General features: G+C 51.1%; 1 protein-coding gene across 1 annotated transcript in view; it reads right to left on the reverse strand.

The window, feature by feature from the left end:
- Positions 1-25,575, reverse strand: part of SPTB (spectrin beta, erythrocytic) — a 119,022-nt gene that overhangs the window by 25,608 nt on the left and 67,839 nt on the right. Inside the window, exons 3-19 of the mRNA XM_032405305.1 lie at positions 20,474-20,625; positions 19,105-19,278; positions 17,826-17,917; positions 17,361-17,441; positions 16,946-17,061; positions 16,406-16,518; positions 15,439-15,626; positions 13,726-13,843; positions 12,926-13,084; positions 11,927-12,229; positions 11,057-11,207; positions 9,273-10,143; positions 8,061-8,198; positions 3,654-4,410; positions 2,256-2,458; positions 2,054-2,144; positions 510-656 (exon numbers count right to left, since the gene is read on the reverse strand). Of these exons, the coding sequence (XP_032261196.1) occupies positions 510-656; positions 2,054-2,144; positions 2,256-2,458; positions 3,654-4,410; positions 8,061-8,198; positions 9,273-10,143; positions 11,057-11,207; positions 11,927-12,229; positions 12,926-13,084; positions 13,726-13,843; positions 15,439-15,626; positions 16,406-16,518; positions 16,946-17,061; positions 17,361-17,441; positions 17,826-17,917; positions 19,105-19,278; positions 20,474-20,625 (3,854 nt within the window). The remainder of the gene's footprint in view (positions 1-509; positions 657-2,053; positions 2,145-2,255; positions 2,459-3,653; positions 4,411-8,060; positions 8,199-9,272; positions 10,144-11,056; positions 11,208-11,926; positions 12,230-12,925; positions 13,085-13,725; positions 13,844-15,438; positions 15,627-16,405; positions 16,519-16,945; positions 17,062-17,360; positions 17,442-17,825; positions 17,918-19,104; positions 19,279-20,473; positions 20,626-25,575) is intronic.

The raw sequence follows: 25,575 nt of genomic DNA on the forward strand, positions 1-25,575 counted from the left end.
TTGACTTGGGCTCTGGAGCAGGCCCGTTATAAGGGGGTCATCCTCTTAGGGTCCCCCATCTATGAGGGGTGTGAATGACCACTCCCTGGTGGTCCTGCCCATCCAAACGATGAGGACCCATGGTCCCCTGGACCACTCTGCTCATCTGCCATATCCCCCTGCCCTCGGGCAGGACAGTGCTGGGGCCCTGGTGAGGATAATGGGAGGCCCAGGGACATAACTGGTGTCCTGGGGGCAGCAGAGGCTGAGGCACTCCCTCAGGTATCCTCAGTGTCTGGACTGTCTCCAGACTCAGGTGCCCTAGAGGACGCACCACTTCTGACCAGGCCTGACAGGACTGGAGAAATCAGGAGCTCTGAAGGCTGGACTACTAATTAGAGAAGTTTTTCACTTGCAGGTTCTGTACTGTCCAGTAAGGTTCAGACGGTGCCTATGCCCCGCGTGAAGCCCCATTCAGGCACGCACATCTGAGCAGAGAGCCCCCGGCACTCACCACTCGCCTCACTTACCGCATCAATGCTGTCTAGCCACCCCTGGTGGGAAGCCAGGTCTGCCATAAATGCCTGGTGCTTTGCCCACTTGTTTTGCAGGTTTCTTGCATCGTCATAGGAGACATCCTGAGATGTTAGCAGCTTGTCATTGATCCAGAGAGTGAGCTGTGGACAGAAAGAGGGAGTCCAACAGTCTCTGAGTGGACCTCTTTGGCCAGGGGCTCAGGGCAGGACCTGCTGCCCACCTCTGGCTGCAGAAGGCGGCCCAGGGGAGGAAGTATGAATACAGCAGAGTACCACTCTCCAAAACTCTGGGTCCCTAACTCTCAGCACAAGCAACTTCATCTGTGTTGTCTCAGGGCTAAAATATCAGCCCCTGAGTGTCTTCTCATACGCTCTAGCCGAGTGTATGCAGTGTGACACCAAGGATATTTATGCTTCTCTCCATTTTTCCAGGACCTAGGACAGGGCCTGGCCTACTGTAAGAAGTGAGTGTTTACTGGATGGATAGATAAATCCACCCTTTGGCAGTAAGGTGAGAAATCATTAATAAACACAGAGAAAATGTTATCTGAGGAAGAAGCCAAGGGCAGAACCTGTAATTAACAATGAGGGAAGAACTCTGATGAGCATCCAATGTTTCCAAGATGACCTGGCGGCATACCAAGCCTGGATGGTGCCAAGGGCAGAGGCAGACGAAAACAAAGTTGTTTGGGCCGAGAGGAAAGGGGTATGAGGATGGGAGAGAGAAAGAAGTCAGAGAAAGCACCATTCCACACAGAAGTACCACTCATGGAGGGACTCAGGAGTGCAGGTTAAAAACCTTCCTTGCACAACTCACCCCAGGCTGAGCAAGGACCTTCTGAGTCAGCTCTCCAACTGGGAGGCTTGTTGAAAACGCTGCTCTCTCTCTCTCATCCCTTGAGGTTCTGATTCATCTGGGCCTGAGTGGGGCCCAGGACTTTGCATTTAACAAGGGCCAGGACTGGCTCCATAATTTGCAGGGGCCCAGTGTAAAATGGAAATGCTCAAAATTATTAAGAATTTCAAGATGGCAACCACAGAGCATTAAACCAAGCATGGGGCCCTAGATGAATGCACAGGCGGGCTGTCCTTGAAGCCAGCCTTGATCAGGGCCCTAGGGGACTCTTTATATAGATACCCCTCAGGCCACTCTTTGAGAAACCCTGCCCTGGAGTAGGCAAATTAAAATTTATAGATTTGGGGAAAAAAATAATAGAACCAAAGATTCTAGAGGATGACCTAAGCTATCAAATACCCAGAGTTCCCCTCACGAAATTCCAGACTCCCAACTTAGAAAGGATCCCTGTGGACTTCCATTCCCTTCCTTTCCCTTCCCCTTCCCTTCCTTATTTTTTTAGTAATCTCTACACCCAATGCAGTGCTCAAACCCATGATCCCGAGATCAAGAGCCGCACACTCCTCTGACTGAGCCAGCCAGGTGCTCCCCCCCGCCTGCCCCGGTGAACTTTCTACCCCTAGGGCACTTTGCTCCTAGAAGGGAACCTCCTGCAAAGTGTCCTGCCTTGCTGGAGCCTCACCTCCTGGCAGTTCTGGAGGAAGTGCTGGAGCTCCAAGTTGTCTTTCAGAATGACGGAAGTTTCCTCAGCCTTCTCCTTGTTTTTCCTGTGCCTGGAAGGGAAGCCGGAAGCTGTCATCACCACAGGGCTGCGCCCGGGTACCTTGAACAACACCACCAGCCCTACCTGGGTCTGGCCCCGTGACCTTGGGGGCAGAGAGTACCTGTCCTCGATCAGCTGCACCTTCTCCAGGATCTTGTCTGAGTAGAGGTTTTCTTCAGCTATCAGCTTGTTTCCAGAGTCCACAGGACTCAAGACCTTATCCTGGTTGTTCTCCATAGACACCAAGAAATCCTCAAACTTCCGGATCCCAACCTCTGCAGCTTCTAGGGAGTCTGGGGGCTCCAAGTGAGCCAGAGTATATTCCTGTTGAAGCAAGTTTCCAGACAAGGCATGAAGACAAGCTGGGAAGGCAATGAGGGCACCTGCCAAGCACAAGCACCCTGCACAGCCATCTGGGCTACAGCATGAATGGTGCTCCCTGGGGCTGTACAAGGAAGAGGCACCCTAGGCCTTGCCCCCATCCCCACCCCAGAGGCACCCAATGAACAGTGAGCCTAAAGCCATATGGAAGGGTAATGGCTCAGGGGAAAATTCACCTTTCCAGCCTGTAACTGACCCAAGAACAAGGCATAGTTTAGGAAACAGGGCTGGAAAAGGCATGTGATAAGGAAAAAAGAGGATTTCCCCACAATTCATGGCTGGAGAGAGTCCCCAAAATGTAGAATTTGAGGAGAAAGGGGAACCCTCCTACACTGTTGGTGGGAATGCAAGCTGGTGCAGCCACTCTGAAGAACAGTTTGGAGGTTCCTCACCAAGTTAAAAATAGAACTACCCTACGATCCAGCAATTGCATTACTAGGAATTTACACAAAGGATACAAAAATAAAGGTTTGAAGGGGTACATGCACCCCAATGTTTATAGCAGCAATGTCCACAATAGCCAAACTACGGAAAGAACCCAGATGTCCATCGACAGATGAATGGATAAAGAAGATGTGATATATATATATATATATAGACACACACACACATATATATATACACACACACACACAATGGAATATTACTCAGCCATCAACAACAATGAAATCTAGCCATTTGTAACACTGTGGATAGATCTAGAGGGTATTATGCTAAGCAAAATAAGTCAGTCAGAGAAAGACAAATACCATAAGATCTCACTCATATGTGGAATTTAAGAAAGAAAACAGATGAATGTATGGGAAGGGGGAAAAGAAAAAAAGGAGAGAGGGAAACAAGCCATAAGAGACTCTTACCGATAAGAACAAACTGAGGGTTGATGGAGGAAGGGGGATGGGGGATGGGCTAGATGGATGATGGGGATGAAAGAGGGCACTCGCTTGGATGAGCACTGGCTGTTGTATGTAAGTGATGAATCACTGAATTCTACTCCTGAAACCAATATTGCATTGTATGTTAACTATTTAGATTTGAAAAAAGGTAGAATTTGGTCTCTGAGGACATTCATGGATTCACCAGTGCTATTGCCCTAAGAGACAACCTCCCCACCCCCCCGGCCCTGTATGCCTCTCCCTACCTGATTGCTGAGGATGGCTTCAGCTTGCTTGGCATCTCTCTGGAACTCCCGGAAGCCGAGGCACTGGGCGAGGGAGTGGCTGCGGCTCTCCCACATCCGGCACAGGGCATCCCAGCCAGCATCCAGGCCCTCCAGCCTCTGGCCCAGGAGCAGGTACTCGGGGTCCGTCTGATCACGGATCACATTCTCCCCGGATACCTTGACATTCTGGAAGATCTCTTGGTGCCTGTCAATGTCGTCTTTGATGGCCACGTGCTGCTGTAGGAGCTGCTCGGCCTCCGGGAGGGACTCAGGCATGTCCTCGGAGGCCACGGCCTTCTGGGCCATGGACAGCCAGGCCTGGAAGTCATCCAGATTCTGCAGGAAGGCCTGGAGCTGGCTGGCTTCCCCCAGCGAGGCTTCCTGCTCCAGCAGGGCTTCCTGCAACTCCTGCCACAGCTTCTCCACACATGCCTGCCGCTGGCCGATGTCCTCTCCCTGCTCGGGGTGTGAGGCCATCAGCTGCTGTGACTCACGCTCCAGGGCACCCACCCGGTCCCGGATGGCGGCCACGTCGCGCTCCAGCCCCGACAGCTTCCGCTGGATGGCAATGATGCCCGCCAGGTCCTGGCCCAGTTCCTTAGTGGCCTGCACCACCTGCATCTTGTCCTCGATCCACTTGCTAGTCTCTTCACAGTCCACGCAGTAGTTACGCACCCGGAGGGCTGAGTTCACTGCCTCCCGCCAGTCTGACACTATGGTCTGGAACGCCTGCCACCTGCCAAGGGGGACACGGAGACACCCTCTTTCGTAACACTTCCCACAGGGCATCCCTACACAGATTCCCACCAGAGTCTCTCCCCATAGATCTTGCACCCTAAAAAAATCATCTACCCAACACACTGTGATGAGTAAAATTCATTTATCCAATTTTACCCAAGACAATATAAACTGCCAATCAGATCTTTCCATCAGCCGGGGGCGAGCAGTGATATGATTCCAACCATAAGTAAAGAAACCAAAATGACTCTTAGCTTGGCTCTGTATGTAGTCAAATTTTGGACAAACATAAAACTTGCCCAGATTTTTTGAAATGCTGAAAATAATTAGAAAGCTTACATTTATCGACTTAAAGACAGTATCAGGACATAGGGTCCCAGTGGCCCTAGAAGAACCATACAAATGCCCAAGACCATGTTCAAAGTACCCAAGGCCTAAAAACGTCACCTTGGCTCTAAAGGAAAAGAGGCCTTATGAAGGAGGAGGAGGAGGGAGAAGGGAGAAGCTGGGGTTATAACTGAAATGGATAGCATAACCTTAACCTTCAGATGCAGTGCTGGCATGGAAATGGGAAGTATGCAAAGGTCTGGCACATGCTCTGGGGTCTGGGGTTGGTCGGCAGCTCCCAATCAGCCTCTTCTAAAGAGCTGTGCATCAGCCTGGGACGAGACCACCAGGGACCCTTTCCTTGGACCCAAGCTGACTCATTCCAAGTGACATGTAATATGTAAGTAACATGTAAGCACCTAAGAGTGTGCTGACTGCTCATTTGCTGAGCCCATCTTTCCTGAACACCCACAAGGTATAAGCATTATGTCAGCTGTTGGGAGGATATAGTCATAGCTCGACTTTGCCTTATGGAGTGTATGATTTAGGAAGAAATTAAGACAAGCTCACAAACTAACTGCAGTATAAAGTGCTATGTATACAGCACACACCAGGGAGAGAGGATGAAGGGAGCTGTGAGGGTGACAAGGGTGATGGGGGCAGGTCTCGTGGCGGCCATCGGAGCGGGATCTCAATGAGCACCTCTCTGCCACGTAGTGATCTATTTAAGGATGGGGCCCTGAGTATCTCACCCTTCTAGGTCTTTCCTGGTGTGGCCTCACTGCAGCCACCAGCAAAGGCTACAGAGAGGATGGACTGGGAATTAAGTCTGGTTCCCCCTGCTGCACTGTCTCCAAGATAAAAGAAGTTGATAGAACCACTCCAGTCAGCCCTGACCAGGCCATGTCAGAACCTCAGGTTTGGTCCTGGGCCCAAGATTATTAAAAAAAAAATGTTGGCCTGAGGGTTCTAGAGGGGAGGGGGGTGGGAGGATGGGTTAGCCTGGTGATGGGAATTAAACAGGGCACGTTCTGCATGGAGCACTGGGTGTTACACGCAAACAATGAATCATGGAACACTACATCAAAAACTAATGATGTAATGTATGGTGATTAACATAACATAATAAAAAAAAATGTTGGTCAACTGGAATGCATACTGTGGAAGGTAATCACTTATTCAGTAAGTGTTTGAATGACTCGTATGTGCCAAGCTTGGCAGAAGATATTTCAGTCTTGTCCCTGTTCACTCATTCACTATGCATTTATCATGCAACTATCATGTGCCTTGTGCCAGGCACTGTTCTAGGCTCTAGGGAGGTAGCAACGAACAAAGCAAAGTGCTTGCTCTCATTTGAGTGGGTAGAGACAAATAAATAAGTCCATAATTCATCCAAGTGGTGACAAGTGCAATGAAAAAAATAAAGCAAGGTAACGAGATAGAGGCACAGTGGCTGGGTGGGAAGGAGGCAGTGATGTTTTCAGCCGGCTCAGTGAAGGCTGCTCCAATAAGCTGACATGTGAGCTGAAATCTTAATAATGTAAGGAAGTAGTCATGTGGCTATCTAGGAAAAGAATATTCCAAACAGAGGAAAGCTCAGACAGTTATGTGCTTGATGCTCAAAGCACTGTGGGCAGTAGATAAAGATATTACTCTTCATTTGCTTATAGTCTAGTAGGAAAGTTCTTCAGGATAGAAGTCATTATAATACAAGGTAGAATGTAAAGCTCTAAACCAGTACAAAGGAGGGAAAGAAAGTTTTTCAACTTGGACACAGGGAGAAAGAGGAACCTGAATGGACCAAAGGAGGGGTCTGGTGGACAGAACAGTGGAGGCTCGGAGGCAGGACTTCGGGCAAAGGTGAAGAATGACTGTTGTTCTAAAAAATATTTGAAGAGCTATCACATGGAGGAAGAATCAGAATCAGTTTTGTTCTCTCTAAAGGGCAGGGCCGGAACCAATGTGTACAAATTGCAAGGAGGGAGATTTCCATTCAATAGGAGGTCAAACCTTTTAACCAAAAGGAGTTGCCTCCGTATGGGATGGGCTGCACCATGAAGAGGTAAGCTCCCCACCCATGGAAGTGTTTGTACGAGACACAGCAGTCTGGGGGTATTTGGCTGGACTCGATGACTTCTCAGGTACGTTTTAACTCTCAAGAAAACCATCTTAGTGTTTCATGCCCCCGGTCCTCTCTCACCTAAGGATGGCAAGTGCCTTGATGTATTTCACTTAGGATGGTACAAAGCTTAGGGATCTGTAAAGATCGTTCTCTGACTATAGCTCATTAAGGCAACAGATAGATAGCTAACAAGTTTCTCCTGTCTGTCTTGCACATGCACACACTCACATGCACACTCACACACACACAACATACTCCCCCCCCCCCCCCATTACCTCCAAGCCTAAAGAAGAACAAAGAGACATCTTCCCCTTCTGCATAAACCTCAGATTACAGAGGAATCTCCTGAACTACAGTACCCATCTCTGGATGCTGAGATCATCAGCCCCGTTCTAGTGGCTCTGAAGTATCCTTATCACCCTCCTGCCTCCTGCTGGGCCCCCATCAGAGTCTCTACTGTGCTGACCCCCCTTTCTTCCCCCCACACAACGGGGTCTTGCCTAACTCCACCTCCCAGATCACTTCAGGCAGAGCAAGGCTCAGACACAAGTGTGGGGAAAGGAGCTGGGGCAGCGGGGAGCTGGTGAACACGTGGTATTGTGTGCACGGGGCCCCGGGTAACACACAGGGACACAGAAGTGTGTGCTGTCCTCAGAGATCCTTGGGGAACTCATGGCAATTACGCCTCAGACTGAAAGCACCCCCTCTCCAAAGGCTCCTCAGGGCCTGTTTTTTGTTCCAGCCACAAAGTGTGCTCAAGGCTTCCTGCTAATTCTCCTCTGCATTCAAGCCAGCCTCATTATCGATGCTGCATTTTGGCACAGGCTGGAGCTTTCTTTTATGGACAGTACTTAAGAGCTCTCAGAAAGCAATTTTTCCGGCCTACGAATGTCTGGGGAAATGTGGCCTGAGTAGCACATGGCCTGATTCTAACTACGCGTGCACTCAGAGCAGCTCCTCCATCCCCCAGGAGATGCCCCCCCAAGCCCGGCAGCATTCACCACTCTGTTCACCACGCAGGGCCTTCCACCTTGCTGCTAGCTCTCCAGAGTCAGAAGGAGACAGGCTGAGAAAGACAGGAGCTCGGAGGGGACAAACTGGCAGTGCAGAGCAGGCGTCCTGACGTCGGGGTCACATCCCAGGGGCTGTCAGTTGTCGAGAGAAGGCGCCCTCAGCCCCCAGCCCTACCCACGCCCCACCTGTCATTCAGGTGGTCCTGGTACTGTTTCACTTCCCCACTGCGAGGGTGGCCGCTGTCTACCAGGCTATTGGCAGCGAGGTTCACGCCGTCAATCTGCGTCATCAAGGTCTTCATCTCCTGGTCCAGGATGTCAAACCTGATATGGACAGAGAAGATGACTGGGGAGGAAGCACGGGCACTTTGCCTACCGCCCAGTCTCTGGAATGTGGAGCTCTTGCTTTCTCCTTCCATCTCCAGAATACATTTGACTAGGGAAGGGAGCAGAAAGGAAAAAGATACGCTGACATACCCTATTTTCTGGTTCATGGGTCCAATTTCATGGTTTACCATTTCTTGGACCAGGCTAGTAAAGAGCTGGTTACTTACTCCATGGGCCACTGGCTCAATGGAAAGGTACAAGGGAACAAAGAGGTGTGTCTGGGGAGAGGGGGGTGTTGATCACCTGAGAGAACACCCGCCATACCTCCACGGCCACAGCTGCTGCCCTTGGGCCCTAATTCCACTGCCTTGACCTTGCCCTGAAGGATCCCCTCCCCAGCCAGGTGCTCTGTCCCTGGGTAGGAGAAGAGGATGCTGCCAGGGGCCAGGGTATAGTTCTGAAAGCGGACCCTTCCCTCCGGCAGCCTGGGCCCACCTCAGCATGCTCTAGGGAGTGACCTCTCATGCTCCTCAACTCTCTAGTTCTGTACTTAAGAGGGCCACGTGAATGGGGTGCACGCTCCCCCATGCCACAGCATGGACACAATCAGAGTACTGGAAAGGAGCGGGCCTTGTAGCCCGGGGCTTTGCAAACTGGTCCCTGGGGTCCTTCGGGGTTCTGTGGCTGAGGGGCTGCCATGGAAAGCGAGAGCTGGTGGGGTTCTGACTTCTCACCTCCTACTTCACTAAATGGTTCTGCTTTCCTCTGTGTTCTACGTTAGGGGTTCTGTCTACAATTCATTTGAACAAAGACTGCTGTGGCTGAAAAGGAATTGAATAACTGGACTAGAAAGGTCCCCTACTTATTTTAAGGAAGGCCCCACAGGGTAAAGGACCCAAAGTCACAGAGCCTGATTGGAACCCATGACTCTGGTGCATGGCCTTAGCCATAAAGGGCATCCCATCACCTCTCAAAGAGAACCTTGCTGATCTAGAGGTGGATCCCCCCTCGGCGGGGATGGAGTGCAGGCCATAGCGGAGGGAGGGGAGGAAGACAAAGTCAGGCTCTGACCTGTGCTGTGCCACCTCCAGGTCCTCCAGTGTGTCTGGGATCTCCATCTGGGCTAGCCACTTCTCCTTCTCCCCCATCCACAGCTCACAGGCGTCCGTCTCCCCAAACACCGTGTACAGGTCCAGGGCGTCCTGTAGCCTCTGCCGACGCAGGTCTGCCTGGGCCACCACCTGCTGGTAGAGCTCCCGGAGGGCCTGCAGCCGGTTGGTCACATCTGGGGAATCCCGAAACTCTTGGGGGAAGCCCTGGGCCTGCTGTTCCAGATGCTCCATCACCCCGCGGCTCTCGTCCAGCTCCGCCAGGAAGTCCTTGTGCTTCTTCCCCAGGGCCCGCGTGGCCCCCTCATCCTGCCCCACGTCTTCGCCTGAGAGCAGCCGGTGGGCATCTTGCAGCCAGGCCTTCAGGTCGTCAGCGTCACCCTGGAACTGGAAGAAGTTCTCAGCGTCCTGGAGGTTCTTCTTGCGAAAGGCAGCCAGCTCCTTCAGCTGGTCCCACTGGGCGGACACCTCCTTGATTCGGGCCTCAATCTGCGGGTGCCCAAACTGCTTACGTGCGACCATGCCCTCTGCCTCCTGGAAGATCTGCTCCAGGTGGGTGTCCAGCCCTCGGAGCTCATCCTCAAAGGCCTTGTGCTTGCGCTGTAAGATGAGCACGCTTGTCAGGTCTTTGCCATAGTCCAGGGAAGAGTAGATCTGCTCCTTCTCCTTGATCCAGCTCTCGGCCTCATCCATCTCCCAGAAGAACTTCCAGAGCCGCTTAGACTGCTCCAGCTGGGCCTTCCGCCCAGCTGCCATGTTGCTCAGCTCCTCAAAGCACTGCTCCAGGTGGCTCACCCGGTCCTGGATAACCTGGGGGTCACAAGGCTGGTATCCTATGAGGAATGAAAGAAGGGAAGACAAAAGAGGTAAGGGCTTTGCTTGTGGGCAAGCTTCAGGTCAGTTGCCAGGCTAAAACCACATGATCTAGAACCTGCCATCCTATGGGGGCTTTGGGATTGCATATGGGGGGGCAGTTGCTCAGAGGACAGGTCAGGTTCTTTATAATTCGTTACCACTAACACTTCATGAATAAGTTGGGTCAGCTCTCAGGAGAAATGCACAACAAGAAATTATTTTTTTTAAAAGGCCCAGACACCAGGGCGCCTCGGTGGCACAGCTGGTTAAGCGTCCGACTCTTGGTTTCAGCTCAGGGTCGTGAGATTGAGCCCCATGTCGGGCTATGTGCTCCACACAAAGTCTGCTTAAAACTCTTTCCCTCTCCCTCTGTCCCTCCTCTCTCTCTCTCTCAAATAAATAAATTAATCTTAAAAATAAAATAAAATAAAATAAAATAAAAAGGCCCAGACACAAATTTCAAGATGACTCTTCAAGGAGGCAACAGGGTCTTTTATTTAAGACCCAAAGCTAGAGGGGAGCCTGGCTGGCTCAATTGGAAGAGTGTGGGACTCTTGATCTCCAGGTCATGAGTTTGAGCCCCACACTGGGTGTAAAGATTACTTAAATAAAACTTTATTTTTTAAAAAAAGACCCAAAGCTAGAAACCTAAATTGTCTCTGTTGTATCTTGAACTAGCAGAGTAAATGAAAGGCAGATGGTGCTTATAAACACCTTCTGAGTATAGATCACCCAAGCAGCTGCCTGCTCTCTGGAGAATCCTACGATCCTTCAAGCTTCTTTCTGGCACCATCAGTGGAGGGAAGAAGCGGAATTCTAAAGCTAGGAGACTTATCCAAGCTGGGGCGCTAGAACGCCGAGCCAGAGGCTGGAGGACAGCTGCGGCCTCACCTGTCTCCTCAGTGAACTGCAGGGTGGCTGCAGTGATGGCCTTCACTTTGTCCCCTTGGATGGCGATGTCGGCTTCCATCAGCTTATGCTTCTGCAGCAAGTCCTCGACCTCCAGCAAGTGCTTCCCGAACTCGGCAGATAAGAGGTGAGCCTGGCAAAGAGGAAAGACCAGGTAGAGGGGACGAGGAGAGCTGAAGACATACCTGCGAGGAGAAGAGACCCTTCCGAAGGGAGTGTCCATCGTATCTGGGCCAGAAGTCAGATGCGGCTGGAAAATGGTCGCTGCTCAGCACGGGAGCTATAGGGCAGGACTTCCTACTGGGAGTGCCTTTCAGAGTCAGGCATGGAACGTTTTTCAGAAGCTCAAGCCTCACACTCGATCTCCTGCATCTGTCTCAAGGTTTGGGGCCTGGGCATGTGCATTTTTAGAAAGCTCCGTGGCCGGTCTGCTGGGCATCCTCGATGAGACCCACTGCAGTAGAGGGAGAGGAGATTCAGACTTCTTGGTTGCCCCTATGCTGGGAGGTCTGGATTCTAACCAGACTCAAACTGTGATTACTCAGAGCCTGATTTTCCCGGTTCCTGATTCCTGTCTATCATTTCTAGGTCCTGTAGGTTGGCACCTGTGCTACCGTGAACCTAAGATGTCTTGATCACCCGAAATACAGAGGACCCGGGCTGGTGACTTGTCTGGAGCAGAGGGAACCAGGCAGGTGGAGCAGCCAGGCACCGTACTGCCTCAGTTTCTCCATTCTGGCTCAGGGTCGTGCTCGGCTGGGAGGCATCTAAGGAAGCAGAGCTAACGGCACTGCCCGCACCGAGGCGGGCCTGGGGGGGGGCGCGGGGGATGGGCAGCCTCCAAGGGCCCACCTTGATCTCGTCCATCCAGTCGATGCTGTGCAGCATGTCCTGGAAGAGTTTCTGCAGGGCCAGGGTCATCTCGAGCCTCTGGCGCCGGGACCTCAGCAGCTCCTGCAGGTAACTCCACAGGCGCAGGATGTTGTCCTTGCGGGCAGTGATGCGCTTCTGGTCATGGTAATTCTCCTGTTCCAGCTCCTGGGCCAGGTCCTCCAGGGCCTTCACCCGCTCCTCATAAGCGGCTGTGTCGGTCTCGATGGCCTCGTGCTTCTTTTTGGCGGCCTCCACAGCTGCCAGGTCATACCCAAAGTTATCCTGGCCCACAGGGAGAAAAGCGGGCGACTTAGTCGGGCCGCCCTGACTAGTCCCCTCAAACACAGAGAAACGGCGGTCCCTTCAGAACCACCGCTCCCTGGGAAAGCCCAGTCCCAAGGAGCCCGGTCTGCTGTCTTTTTCAGCTAATCTTATCAGAGCCAAGTTCCAAAGACCAAATGTCTTCCAAGAACCTTTAAAAGCAGCTCATAATGTTACTCCCTGTGCCCTTCCGTGGCCTGCTGGTGCCCGCCACCCTGCCTGGGAAGGACGTGCCCGACTGTGGGCAGGAAGGCGCTGCTCCTAACTCAGGAGCCCTGCAGCTGTAAACAGACGGCTCACCCCCATGCCTTCGAGTCTGCACGCACACTCTCCAATCCTCGCAGAACACTGGCTTCGCCCCGCCTGGACATTTGAGTCCAAACTCTAAGTGGGAAGCAATAGAAGCTCTTATGGAGCATCAGCCCTGGGGTCAATTTTTAGCTAGTGAAATCTGATGCCCTAGAGGCCAGAGTCCACGGAGAGTTCTTCCTCAAATGTGAATCCGAATCTACGCAGTCCTGGGGAGCAGGGCTGCAAGGCCTGTGGAGAGGCTTATCCTGCTGCCACCGAGAGGCCAGCTGGGTCTGCAGCCCAGTTGCCTGCTGGCGGCTCTGGAAGGCTTCTGCCTCCTGCCATGCCCAGTGTGTCTCCCACTACCTGAGCCACGAGGCGCTGGTTTTCATTGAGCCACGTCTCTCTCATGGCGGCCTTTCGGTCAAAGCGCCGGGCTACCTGTTCCAGCTTCTCTTGCCGAATGAGCTCGTTTCTCAGGGCCAGCTCCCGCTGATACTCAGCCTCCTCCAGGCTTTCCCAGGCCTGTGTGGGGGACAGAGGGGAATTCTTGGGGCACAGGGGAACACCTGGGTTTGGGGGTTCCGTCTCTTTCACCGAACACTGAGTGATTTCAGGAATCTAGGCAGAGCCTAAAGTTCAGTAAATCTTTTGGCTACCAAAGATTTGGGGCGCACTGGTCCTGACCCCCCAGTTCCTTCCTCCCCTAAACCTGCCTTAGACTCTTGGCCTAATGTTACTTGTCTCTGTGGGTGTTCAGTACATTCTCACTGACTCAATGGCTACTTTCATTCTGTTAGAACGTCCAAGTGGTGTTAAGCCTCCAAATCTCTGAAATATCGGAAGGCATTTCCCTTCTGTCATAAGCAGTTAATATTCATTCCATAGTCAGAAAAACTCAGGAATGTATAGAGACTAAGCTATAAAACTGGCTCCCAAAATGGACTCCGGGCATCTGAGCAAAGGGCTGAGCTAATGGGCAGTGGCTGGTGTCAGACCTCTCAGAACTAGGTTCAGAGGGTACCCCCAAATAGCCAGCATGTGTAGTTAGTTAATACCACCACAGCAAGTGGCTTGGTTTAACCCTGTCCAGTAACCATTCTCTGCCCCCTTGTCAGAAACTCAGCCAACCCGCTGGCTACGTATAATGGAAAACACTGCGGTACCCGGTTGATGTCGGACACCAGCTTCCCGTCGTGAGGGGTATACACTTTCTGATTGTTGGCTCTCATCCGGGACTGGATGGTAAAAAGTAGGACTTCCAGATTCCCCTTCTCCTGGAACCTGTTGTGAAAGCAGAGGTAGGGAGATTAGTGTCGAGGTCTCCACTGCCAATTTTTTTGCTAAAGTCAACATGGAAGCCTGGCATCTTGGAGCTTGGATAGTGAAACATATTCTCCTTAAAAACAAAAGGTAAAGAGGCTATCTAGGTCAACTTACCTGTTAAAACATCTATCATACTCACCAACTGTGATCTACTAGGGGTGAGTCTTTAAAATACAAACCAGAAAAAACACAACAGCCACCACAGTGTTTGCTTATCATCTGCTTCCACAGGGGAATGGCTAACTGGAGCATTCTAGTAATCCCTGCAGATACCAAGGGTTTTACCAGTAGACACAAAGAAAGCTCTTCCCTGTTCTGTGAATGACGAAGGCTCTGACTAGCTCTTTAGTTTTTTATTGACGAGCCACGAACACCTTAGAAGTAGCATTATTCACGTAGGAACATATTGTACTGAAAGCAACCTTTACCTGAGTACTAATGAGCCAGCCCTCCAGACAAGTCCTAAAGGGCTGCTGCTTCTGCGGGGAGAGGAAAGACTGCGCTCCAGGAAGAGAGCAGGTGTAGATGAGAACTGGCAGCAGGGTGACCATCTAGAGCCCGGGGCCTCAGCTCAAGGGAACTGCATACTTTTACATTTCCGCATGGACACCGGTATCTACCTACTTCTTCATCCTCCACGTAGCAGCCAAAGATGGGCTGTCAACCAGGTCCCCACCCTGAGGCCAGCCTGACAGAGCTGACCACTCACAGTTGTTTAAAGAGGGCTGGGGCCCAGAGCACCATCCACTCGGCCAAGAGATAGCACCCCTGTGGTGCTCGGCCTGAGAAAAGCCCAGGGGAGGTTATCTGTACTGAATTTAGGACTTTAAAAGTGGGTTAGTGTCAGGCCAGAAACGCGATACTTGTTTATAGTACATTCTAGACTCTGTGTCTCACCTTTCCCTGTTTGAGAGTCATGAATGAAGAGTGTGGGAGGTGAGGGGGAGGAACAAGGCTGAGGGCACCACCAATGAGCCAGAGATCTGTTTCCGAAGAGCTGGACAAGCTAAGGGCAGGTGAGCCGGAATGCGCCCTCTCTTTGTGCGTCCAAGCGTGCATGTTTCTGTGTGTCTGTATGCGCATGCACACGCATGGGTGTGGCCGTGCAGATGTGTGCGCACACGTGCACAGACCCTGCACACACTGGGTGAAGCAGAGGTCCTGAGAGGTCCCCAAATGCTCTGCTGATGAGCAGTGACAGATGGGAGAGAAACAGGATGTACCTGATGATCAACAAGACCCCACACAGAGAGCTCTGGGGCTGAGAATACAGAGGTCATTACCAGACGACAGACGCACGGCTCAGTGCACAGAGGAGAGAGAAACTTTCCAGTACTTTCTCTGGTTACTCATCAATGCCCCTTTCCTGCAGGCTGATGGCTTGGGAGCAGGAACGCAAGGTGGGGGTGAAGGAGATGACAGATGTGAAGCTCTCTGGCCTCTAGGTTATTATACCTCCTGGAGGTACTTCTCAAGGCCCAGCGCCTGGCTCTACCTTTGGCAGTCAGTGTCCCAGCCACGGATGCCCAGCCTCCCAGAGCCCAGGCCCTTACTTAGGGGGCTTCTCCACGGTGCGGTAGGTGCTGAAGGCCTGTAGCTGCTGCTGGACGCCTGCCAGGGAGTTGGCAAACCTGCGGCTGTTCAGGACGGCGACGGTCTGCTCGATCCAGGTGAGCAGCTCTGAGGCCAGCCCACTGTACTTCTCAATCATCTTCTCGGTCTCAATGGCATGGTCAATGACCTAGGGAATCACTTCATTACTTGTCCTTATCAGAAGAGCAATGACACCAACGAGGCCCCCGGTGGGGACCACGGGGAAGGCGGTCCCCCTCTCCAGCCCTGGAGTGTTCCACGGTGGGTTTGTTCCCTGAGCCCAAAAGCAGTGCTAAGGCAGGAGGAGTGGACTGGAAGTGGACTGGCAACATTAGCAGGGAGCTAGCTCTGCTAGGGTGCAGGGGCAGCTCCACCCTCCCCCTAAGCCTATAAACACTGGTAAGCTTGTCGTGCCAGGACATCAGCCGCTAGAAGGGCCGAGGTCTTGTTTATTTTAAAATGCATTATTAGGAATCCAGGGCTTCTAGGCACCGCCTTTGCTAACCACCAGGCACACAAGGACGAATGAGAAATGGTCTCTACCCTTGGGGAGCTGTGGACCAGCAGGGGAAAGGCATCCGGCAGGAGGGTCTGCACAGTGGGATGGGTTCCTGATCCACCACGGAGTGAAGAGGCCCAGAACCACAACAGACCAACACATAAAAGCCCATCATATCCCGTGGAAATGTTCATGAGATGGGGAACAGGGGTGAGGACATTGGTCAGGACAGATCATCAACTTGTTTTGGACTTGAGCTTGGGAACCATTAACGCGGCAGTGCTTGGCTTCAGAGGAAGTTGGTGGGGGGTGATCTGTCTCCCCCACCTGCAACTGGGGCCCAGACTCAGAGCTCTCAGGATGGAAAAGGAGCATCGCAGTGTGGCGAACAGGGAAATGAGGTGACACTCTGTGAAAGAGCTCTGTACCTTGCCCACGCGCTTGCCCTCCACCGCGAGCACCTTCATCTTGGAGAAGTAGTGGTAAAATGCCACCACATAGGTAATGATGGATTTCTCATCAGGGTTTTCCGTGAAGACATCTGCAAGGGGAAAGAGTGCATGCTCAGGACCCAGCTGGAAGCTGGAACTGTCAGGCTCAGAGGGTTTATCTCCCTGTTCCTCCAGCATGAAATTCAACTCCAGGCACCAAGAGACAACCAGAGGGGTGAGAATGAAAGAGTGCGATTTTCACAAGAGGATGAAATCCATATTTGGACCACAAAGGGAGTGACAGGAGTGAAAAAGAAGGATCCAGAGACTACAAATGGGTGAGGGTCAGGAACCGTCTTGGATCTGAAGAGCAGGCCCAGAGCAGAGCGCTGGCCCGGCCACTGGCCCCTCGCTGTGTCCGCGACTGGCCTGGCACTGGGCCTAGACTCCTCTCAGTGTCCTGTCAGTCTGGGGCTCCCTCCGGCAGGAACGCTACCTCCCTCACAGCAGCGAAGGGCTGGAGCAGGTGCAGCTCACCTTCGGGGTCGAGGAGCGGGATGATGCCCAGCTGACGCTCAGCTACCTTGAATGCATGCTCTAGGTTGTGCCGCGCGTTCGAGTCCTTCAGCTTATCAAAGTCGATCAGGTCAGGCCTGGGGACAAGGCCAGACTGCTAAAAGGCGGTGGCCGCAGCATCCCCCACCTACAGGGCAGCCCCAGCACGAAGCACACTGGACAGACAGCTGGGCAGAAGTGAGAGGAGGAGACAGAAAGCAGGGGAGGGGCAGCTGTGAGCACCAGAACGTGGGGAAGGGGCAGAGGGCATGCCTGGAATTTCAGGGAGGCAGAGAAGCTGCGGGTGAGAGAAGGCTTAAACGGGGACCTACACGTTGTGCACGATGTATCCAAACAGCCCAGGGGTTCTGCCCTCAGCCCTCCCCATTCTGCTTACCGGTGCTTGTGTATCAGGGCGTTAAAGGCCAGGCCATCCTTCCAGCTGGAGGTGAAGTTGGTGACATTGACCTGGGGGTAGCTGCATCCAAGAGAAACATTAAGACCTAAGAAACAGATTATTTTGGGGTCCCCAAAAGTGTATGAACTGAAGGACCAATACACAGGAGAGAAATGGATCTGTCCCTTCTTGAGCCCCTTCAGCAACAGACGAAGAGGTTCCTCCATAAGGTGGGCCCAAGAGACTCGCACACCCAACAGACACCACGGTCTGACCCAGGCAACTCTGGAAAGGAATCCCGAATTCCAGGCCTCCAAGAATCAGGTCTGGATACATTTTGCATTGGTTACGCCGAACCTGCTATAGTTCTGGGCGATGGCATGTGTGTCCCTTGGCTGAGGCAGTACGTGGGGGAAGCAGGAGGGGAGTGGGGACCGGAGCAGCGAATGGGTTCCCAGGACATACCCTGCTGTCTTCATCTGACACCACAACAGTAGCGCATCCTTGGCAGAGCGCGTCTCACGACCTTCTTGAGTTTGCACGACAATGTCCTGAATCTAGGGGTGCGGGAACGAGAGAGGGAGAAATGAGATTTGCATCTGGCTCTGTGCCTTCCTGCTCTCCCTGGGAAGCTCCCTCCCTCTCTCCTCCTTCTTAGCCATCCATCTGCCTCGCCGGCCCTGCAACACAACCAGAGTGCAAGGCCCTGGGTCCCCATGGCCTGTTTCCCCGCCTTAGTCAGCTATAACGGGCCAGGGATGGCCTCATGTCAGAGGAGACAGCCCTAACTTGATAACTAATAGGATAGTGAGAATAAACAAGATGCCCCAAATCCTCCTCTGAGAAACAACACCCTGCAAGGGACAACATGAATATTGAAAGGTATTCTGTTTTGATTAGTAGCACCTCTTTTCATTCTTCCCAATTCTGTGGTCAATACTGTTTCATTGTACACACCCACAGAGTGAAATTGGATCCCCAACACCCCTCGGATGAGATCTTCAGTCTGTGAGTTGTGTGCTATCTTCTTTCTCCTTGCCCTCCCTGACCTCAGGACTAGATTCTTCTTCTTTTTTTTTTTTTTTAAGATTTTATTTATTTGTCAGAGAGAAAGGGAGAGAGAGACAGAGAGAGAGCACAAGTGGGGGGAGAGGCAGGCAGAGGGAGAAGCGGCTCCCCCATGTAGTGAAGAGCCTGACGTGGGGCTCGATCCCAGGACCCTGGGATCATGGCCTGAGCTGAAGGCAGCCGCCCAACTGACTGAGCCACTCAGGCATCCCGGGACTAGATTCTTCCTGTCCCCAAGCCAGCCAGTGGAAGGCCCTGCTTTCCTTCCCTTGCACTTTCTAAATTCCCTTTACAAATAACGGACCTTGAATTTCAGGGTGGGAAGAAAAAAGTTTCTGATTGAAAAACTTAATATAGATCTTCTGTATTGTTTTTGCAACTTCTGAATCAAACGATTTTAAAAAACCCAAAAAGTTACACGTTGGGGGAAAGTGACAAAAGCAGATCTCCCAGCCAGACCTCACCCCAGCTACTAATTTCTATCTTCTCCCTCAAAAGACTACACTGTTGACTGAACAGCTCACCCTGAGCTTAAGCAATTAGTGCAGAGGATGGTCACTTCTTCCTATAAACACTGCCCCATAGGACAGGTTTCTAGCCTCCCAGAATGTGCACAAATACACTTCATTCGCCTTCCTGGCCCAGGGAGGCTCCCTCTGCTCCCCCAGGAACCCACCTGGAAGCGAAGGATGATGGTCCAGATGAGGCCCAGGACCAGGCGGTGGTTGCCATCCACGATGTCATGGGAGCCCATGTTTTCCAGATGCACACGCTGCTCCTTGAGGAACTGTAGGGCCTTGTCCACGTTCTCCAGGCAGTGGATGCGCATCTTCCCCTTCGTGGGCTTTGGCTGAGGGATGGCATTGGCCCCATGGGCATGGAGGGACCTCACAGTCACCCCAGAGGTGATTGCAGCCTGGATCAACTCCTGTCATCAGCATCCACCCTCCACCCTGCCGGCCAATCTCCAACTCTCAGGTTCACTCCTTGACACTTTTCAATCCCATCCTTTCTGCAAAGTTCAGATGCTCCCCTTTCCTTGGGTACCCAGAGCTCTGTAATTGGGCTGCTTCGGTACTATTCCTGGGTTGGAACAAAGACTTCTGAGGGGGTAATAAATGCCGTTCAAAAGCACTGACACAACAAATAGTTAATTGAGCACTTATTACATGCCAGGCACAGTTCTAAGAACTATTAACTGCCGGTGGTAAGAGTGGCTTTTTGTTTGGGGAATTAATAACGGGGGCCATCCCACCATCCAACCTCCCCACCTCTGAATGGCTCCAGCCAAAACTTAAGGGGACCACCACCGAGAAATAACCACATCATGTGAAGGGTTCCCAGTGGTAACTCTTTCTATAAGAGGCAGCAGCCTGGAGTTGAAAAAGCCAATGGAAGAATGTGGTATGTTTTCATTCAAACCCCGAGGATCTTAGTACCTCATCAGGTACAGGTATCATTTTATCCTTAGAGGAAACAAGGAAAAGAAGTTCCTGACTGACAGACCCAAGGTTATGATGGAAGTGACTGAGCAAAACTTGAACCTTAATCTGGTTCTCCCTCAGAGACAACATTACTGCCAGGTAGGTCACAATGGAGAGGGCCTATACTACATTTCCACTTGTAAGAGTGATAGGACACACTTTTAGGAAAATATCTTCCATGCTCTTCTCTTGGTTCCAAGAAGGATGTCAATTTCTCCAGCTGGGTAACAAAATCCATCTTAGCCTGCGTGAGGAGGCTGAGGGCGGGTCCACTGCAGGCCGGCCACAGATGCCTGGCCCCCCAGTGGAGGAATCAAGAGCTCTGCGTGGCTTTTGGGAGAAGCATGAAGAGGTGGGAATGGCCAAGAGGCAATGCATTCTGACAAGAGGTCAGAGAACTCAGTAAGCCACACGGACATCTCACATCAGTAAGTAATGAAACCTCCCAAAAGAAGAGGGAGAAACCTTGAAGGCCACGAGAACTGGAAACATCCCCAGTCATGTCTTTTCTAAAGAGGGGGCACAACACCAGCCACAGGGTTCGGGGAAAGGGGCTTTTACCAGCATCTCTCCAGAGAGCACCTCCAGCAGCTTGATGAGCATCCGCCCATCCCGCAGGTCCTTGTAGAGGTCAGTGATGCGGCAGGGCACGCGAGCCAGGTTCGAGTTCACCCATTTCGTGAAGGTCTTCTTCTGAACAACTTCCCGCTCATCTGAGTGGGGAGAAGAGTCTTGGGTGAGGTGCCCAAGGTTGGCAGTGTCAATGTGCAACGGGCTGAAGGGTTTCCTCTTAATTCCAGGGTCCCCTGTCTCTCCTTGTCAGGGGAGGTGGATGTATCTATCCCACTCCCTTCCTAGGAACATCTGTGATCAGGCTGTAGCCTTGGGCGACATGGGTCCATGTGCCGTGACTGGGACAATGAAGAGATAAATTCCACCACCACATTCTAAGCACAATGGCTATGCACCCCTCATTCAGCCACCTGTTTCCTGTGCCTGACAGAATGCTGTCCCGCTGCAGTGGCGAGCTCGGATTTCAATGCCAGGGTCACCCGTCTACCTATCCAACCAATATTCCCTCTGCTTAGAATGGTCTCTCTTGCCCTTCCCCTCTCCAGCCCCCTCCACCCAACTCCTATTTGTCTGGTAGGAGTCAGAGCTTCTCTGAAAAGCTTTTCCTGACCCCTTGGCGAGGTTAGGCCTCCCCGTGTGTGCCCTCATCCCTGCATATGCATTTCTTATTAAGATCTCGCTTCACATTCATAAGAGTTGAAAGCCCATCTCTCCTGCAAGAGTGTAGGTACCTCCAGCCTAGCGAAGTCTTGTCTGGTTCACTTCTATATCCCTAAGGCCCAGAGCCTGGTATACAGTAAGCGCTCCAGAGCTGTATTGTAGTCGATTGCACATTTATTCAGCTCCTGTTGGTGGCAGGCTTGGGCTAGGTCTGATAATTCATAAAAGTAAAACCAACCGCCTGCCCTCAAGGAGCTCCTGGTAGGCAGAGAAGAATGATGAGCAAGGCAAGGGGAATGTGTGATCCACACGAGGTTAGGGATAAGGGAGGCTTGGGTTGGGGGCTAGCCATTGCGTTATGCTGGATCTCTCACCCCCAGAACGGCAGGGGTTCTCCATCTTCAGACCTGAGAAGCTGACATGACATCCCCACTCTAAATCAGCACCAGCCCAAAGCAGGCTTCTCGCCCATGCTGTCCCAGCTCAGGAGAGCTACCTCTTTGCACATCTGTAAGTTAGATGCTGGTAACCTGTCCAGTTAGGGCTGGGAGGCTTGAACAAGATGCCGGACAGAGGGCGAAAACTAGGATGGCAGAAAGAGTGGGGGAGGGGTGGAAGGTAAAGCGAGAGCGAGGAGAGTGGCAGAAAAGAGAAACAAAGGGGGAGAAGAGGGGAGGAGGGGTGAACTCTTGTTCTGTTGGCTTCAGTGAAGAGTTTGTGGCAAGAGGCTGCAGGCAGTCTGGTGCAGGAGCTGACCTGGCAGTGGGGCTGGGCCTCCGGCCACAGAGGATCCCTGGGGAGGGCGTGTGGGGGGTCGGGCACAGCGAGGGCAGACTCAGAGCAGCCCAGCCAGGAGGAATGCCAGCGCCCTGGGAGCAGACTCAATGTCCGCTCGGCCGAGCCCAAACCGTGGCAGGGTTGGCTTGTTGAATTATTAAATACCTGACTGAACAACAACAAAAAGAGGAGCCCAGCAGCGTGGGCTCAAGGATATAATTTTTCGCAGTTCCTGAGGCGCATAGCGTCAGATGCCTTCCTATTACACTGCTATTTTGGTGTTAGGAACTCAGACACTTTATTCACTTCTTCATTCATTCAGCCAATGTTTACTGTATAACGGAGAGGTGCCAGGCTCTGGGGGGAGGTGGGACTCAAGGACAGGAAAGACAGCCCTCTCCTTGAGGCAGACACACTCTATTATAAAGAAGATAAGCCCTGGTGTCCCATAGAAAGACTTCAATGGCAGCCATCTAAATAAGACTTCCACAAAGAGGAAAAATACCACTACTCTCTAAGTCTCACATATAAAATTAAAATGGCAATCCCTTCAACCTGGACCTCTGGGCAGAGTTTCAGGGGAAAAACTCTCCTTACTCTTTTGTTGGCAGCAAATTAAACCACTTTCCTGATTTCAAGGACTGTTCAGTAAAATGTAACTGAAGATTCAATGACGCACTGGCATTTATTCTGGGGCATGTCTGGATTCAGCAGAGCCAGCCACAACCCCATGGTGCCTTCCCTAGAAACTAGATCTGTTTAAAGAAGGCGCTAGCTCTTCCAACTGATGGTGGAGCTTTGACCAAGGGGCTGAAAGTTCTAGCCCCTCTAGAGATCAGTGTATCAAAAACCTAAAGTGCTTTCTTCCTTTCTCCTTTTCCTGTTTTTAAGAATCCAAAAATTTCATTACACAGGTGCTGAAACCCTTTTATTTGTGCTTGACAAAGGGTAAGGAAGTGCTTTTAGCCGGGGATGTGGGATTCAATTCTTGGCCGCTGGCCTGGCACACAGATCGGTACTGATGTGTCCTAACTGACCTTAGACCTCCCCAGTTCTCAACATACAAATGAAGCCTCCTGGACCCCAAAATGTTGGAGCCACAGTTTAGAGCTCAGGGAGGCAGCTTCCTGGCTGCCTTTTACTTGGAGGCTAGGGTGAAATTGCCCAGAATCCCCAGCACCCGAAACATTCTGCAGTGTAGAGACACGGGAAAGATTCTGAGAAGCTAATGATGAGCCTGAGGAGAGAAAAGGCCCAGGGGTGGGAAATAATTTCCATTAGCTGTTTGCTCTGGCTGTCCCACATTGGCATGCTCAGCACATTCACTCCGAGCATGGCCCAGGCGCTCATCAGGAGCCTTCCAAGTGCAGGAGAGGCGGGTGGTCCAGGGCCAGCTGGGGTGGGAACCCGGCTGGTGGGGACAGGCTGGGGCAGTGGCCATGCATGGGGCTTGCTTTCCCCAGGGAACCTGGGCCAGCTTGCAGTGACCCTCTGTGGAATGGAGGCTCAGCAAGGTCCGGCTAGGGGTCAGACCTTATTTCCAGACTCCTAACCCTGCCAGTGCAGGAAAAGGGAGCAAATCCACCAGCATGGCTCAACTCAAAGCCAGAGCCTCAGAAAACCCTGATGCTTCTGCTGCCCTCAAGCTTAGGGCATCTCCATTCCTGCCTGTTCTTCTTCCTCTTTCTTTCCTTCCCAGGCTGTGGCCATCCTCAGTCCTCCCCTACATGTCAGGGCTTCTCCTAGAAAACTCACCCTCTTCTCTGAACAGCCAGCTAGAATAAGTGTCTGGATATTGTGACTGGGTGCTCTTCCTTTTACACTCCTTCTCAAAGGTTTGGTTTGAGGTCAAATAAACCCACAATACCAAAACTCAAATATTTATCCACTAGTAAGTGAGTTTATACATGGAAAGTGTTTAGAACAGTGCCTGGCACGCAGAAAGCTAGCTGTAAACGTCCTCATCACTGTTAACATCACTACCACTGTGATTACAACATGCAGGGTCCTGTCCTGGATGCTGTGCGGGGCACAAGGCAGGCTCCCTCTCCTCAAGAGGCTCATGATCTCGTTGAGGAAACAAGACAAAAACCCACAGCAGTTAATTTTGCAACCACACAAGAGCTAAAAGGCAGTTCATTTTAATAATACAAAAGCTGTCACAAGGTGATACTGGATTAATTACCAGATAAATGGTCATGGGCCAAAGAGGAAAGAGGTCATTTCTAATTGGAATAGTCAAGCGGTAGGTGGTGGTGGTGGGCGGGGGGCGGTCTCATGAAGAAAGCCACTTTGGACAAGCAGAGGAGGAGGGGAGCCAGGGAGGCAAGACGTGCCCAGACAGATAGCATGGAAGGATGGAGCTTTCTCGGGGGCCACTGGGTAGCTACAGGTAAGCAGGAAACATGCGGAAAATAGGTTTTTAGCTGAATATGGAAAGCCCTGAATGAAAGGCTAAGTTTAGATTTAATCCTAGAGGCAAAAGATACCACTGAAGGGATGGCAGGATATTTTCCTGAAATACTAGTTTATAAGGCCCTCAGTGATAATTTAAAAAAACAGTGTTTCAGGGGCGCCTGGGTGGCTCAGTCGTTAAGCATCTGCCTTCAGCTCAGGTCATGGTCCCAGGGTCCTGGGATCGAGCCCCGCATCAGGCTCCCTGCTTGGTGAGAAGCCTGCTTCTCCCTCTCCCACTCCCCCTGCTTGTGTTCCCTCTCTCACTGTCTCTCTCTCTGTCAAATAAATAAATAAAATCTTAAAAAAAACCCCCAAAAAACAGTGTTTCAGCTTAAAAAGAAGTGTGTAAAACCTACATAAAGAAAACCTGAAAAGGCCCCTGAGGCATACAAAAGATTTGAACATGTGTGTAGAAAGGCACATCCGAAGCTTGAATAGGAAAACTCAATATCATAAAGTTGTCAGTTTACCCTAAATTAATCTATATATTGAATATTATTTTAGCTATATTTAAATTATATAATTTGGGGAAAACTAGAGAAGCTATGAGAAATTCATTGGGAAAACAAAAATAGCTAGGAAAATTCCTAAAGAAGAGTAACAGACCTTCCCAAGTGCTTTTTCTATCAGATAGTAAAGCACAGCATAAAGGTACAATGATAAAACTTGTGCTACTAGATAGAATATGAATAGACACATTGATGGAACAGAAATAGTTCCAAGCACAGATAGGCATTTAATATCTGATAGACATGGTATTTCAGATATAAAGGGGAAAGAAGGATTATTGGATAAAAGGTGCGGACAAAACTAGATGCCATCCAGGAAAAATTAACTTAAATATATACCTCATGGTCCAGGATAATTTCATTTGGATAAAAACTGAAATGTAAAAATGAAACCATAAAAATACCAAATCATGGTTGAATGTATTTTTTTTTAATAATGCTGGTATAGGACACAAAATTCAAAAGTCATAAAATAAAATATTGAAAAGTTCAACTACATTAAAAAAAAAAACTTCAGGCAAAATTTCTGCTCCTCTTAATTAAAATTAAAAAAAAAAAAACAAAAAACTTGTGTGGGTTAGAATACCGTAAGCAAAGTCAAACAAATGACTAAAGATATTTGGAACTCACGTCACAAAGAGCCAATTCACTTAGGATATAAGGAACATATACAAATTAATGAGGAAA

The sequence above is a fragment of the Phoca vitulina genome, unplaced genomic scaffold (assembly GCF_004348235.1).
Source record: "Phoca vitulina isolate PV1807 unplaced genomic scaffold, GSC_HSeal_1.0 scaffold7, whole genome shotgun sequence".
Taxonomy (NCBI): Eukaryota; Metazoa; Chordata; class Mammalia; order Carnivora; family Phocidae; genus Phoca; species Phoca vitulina.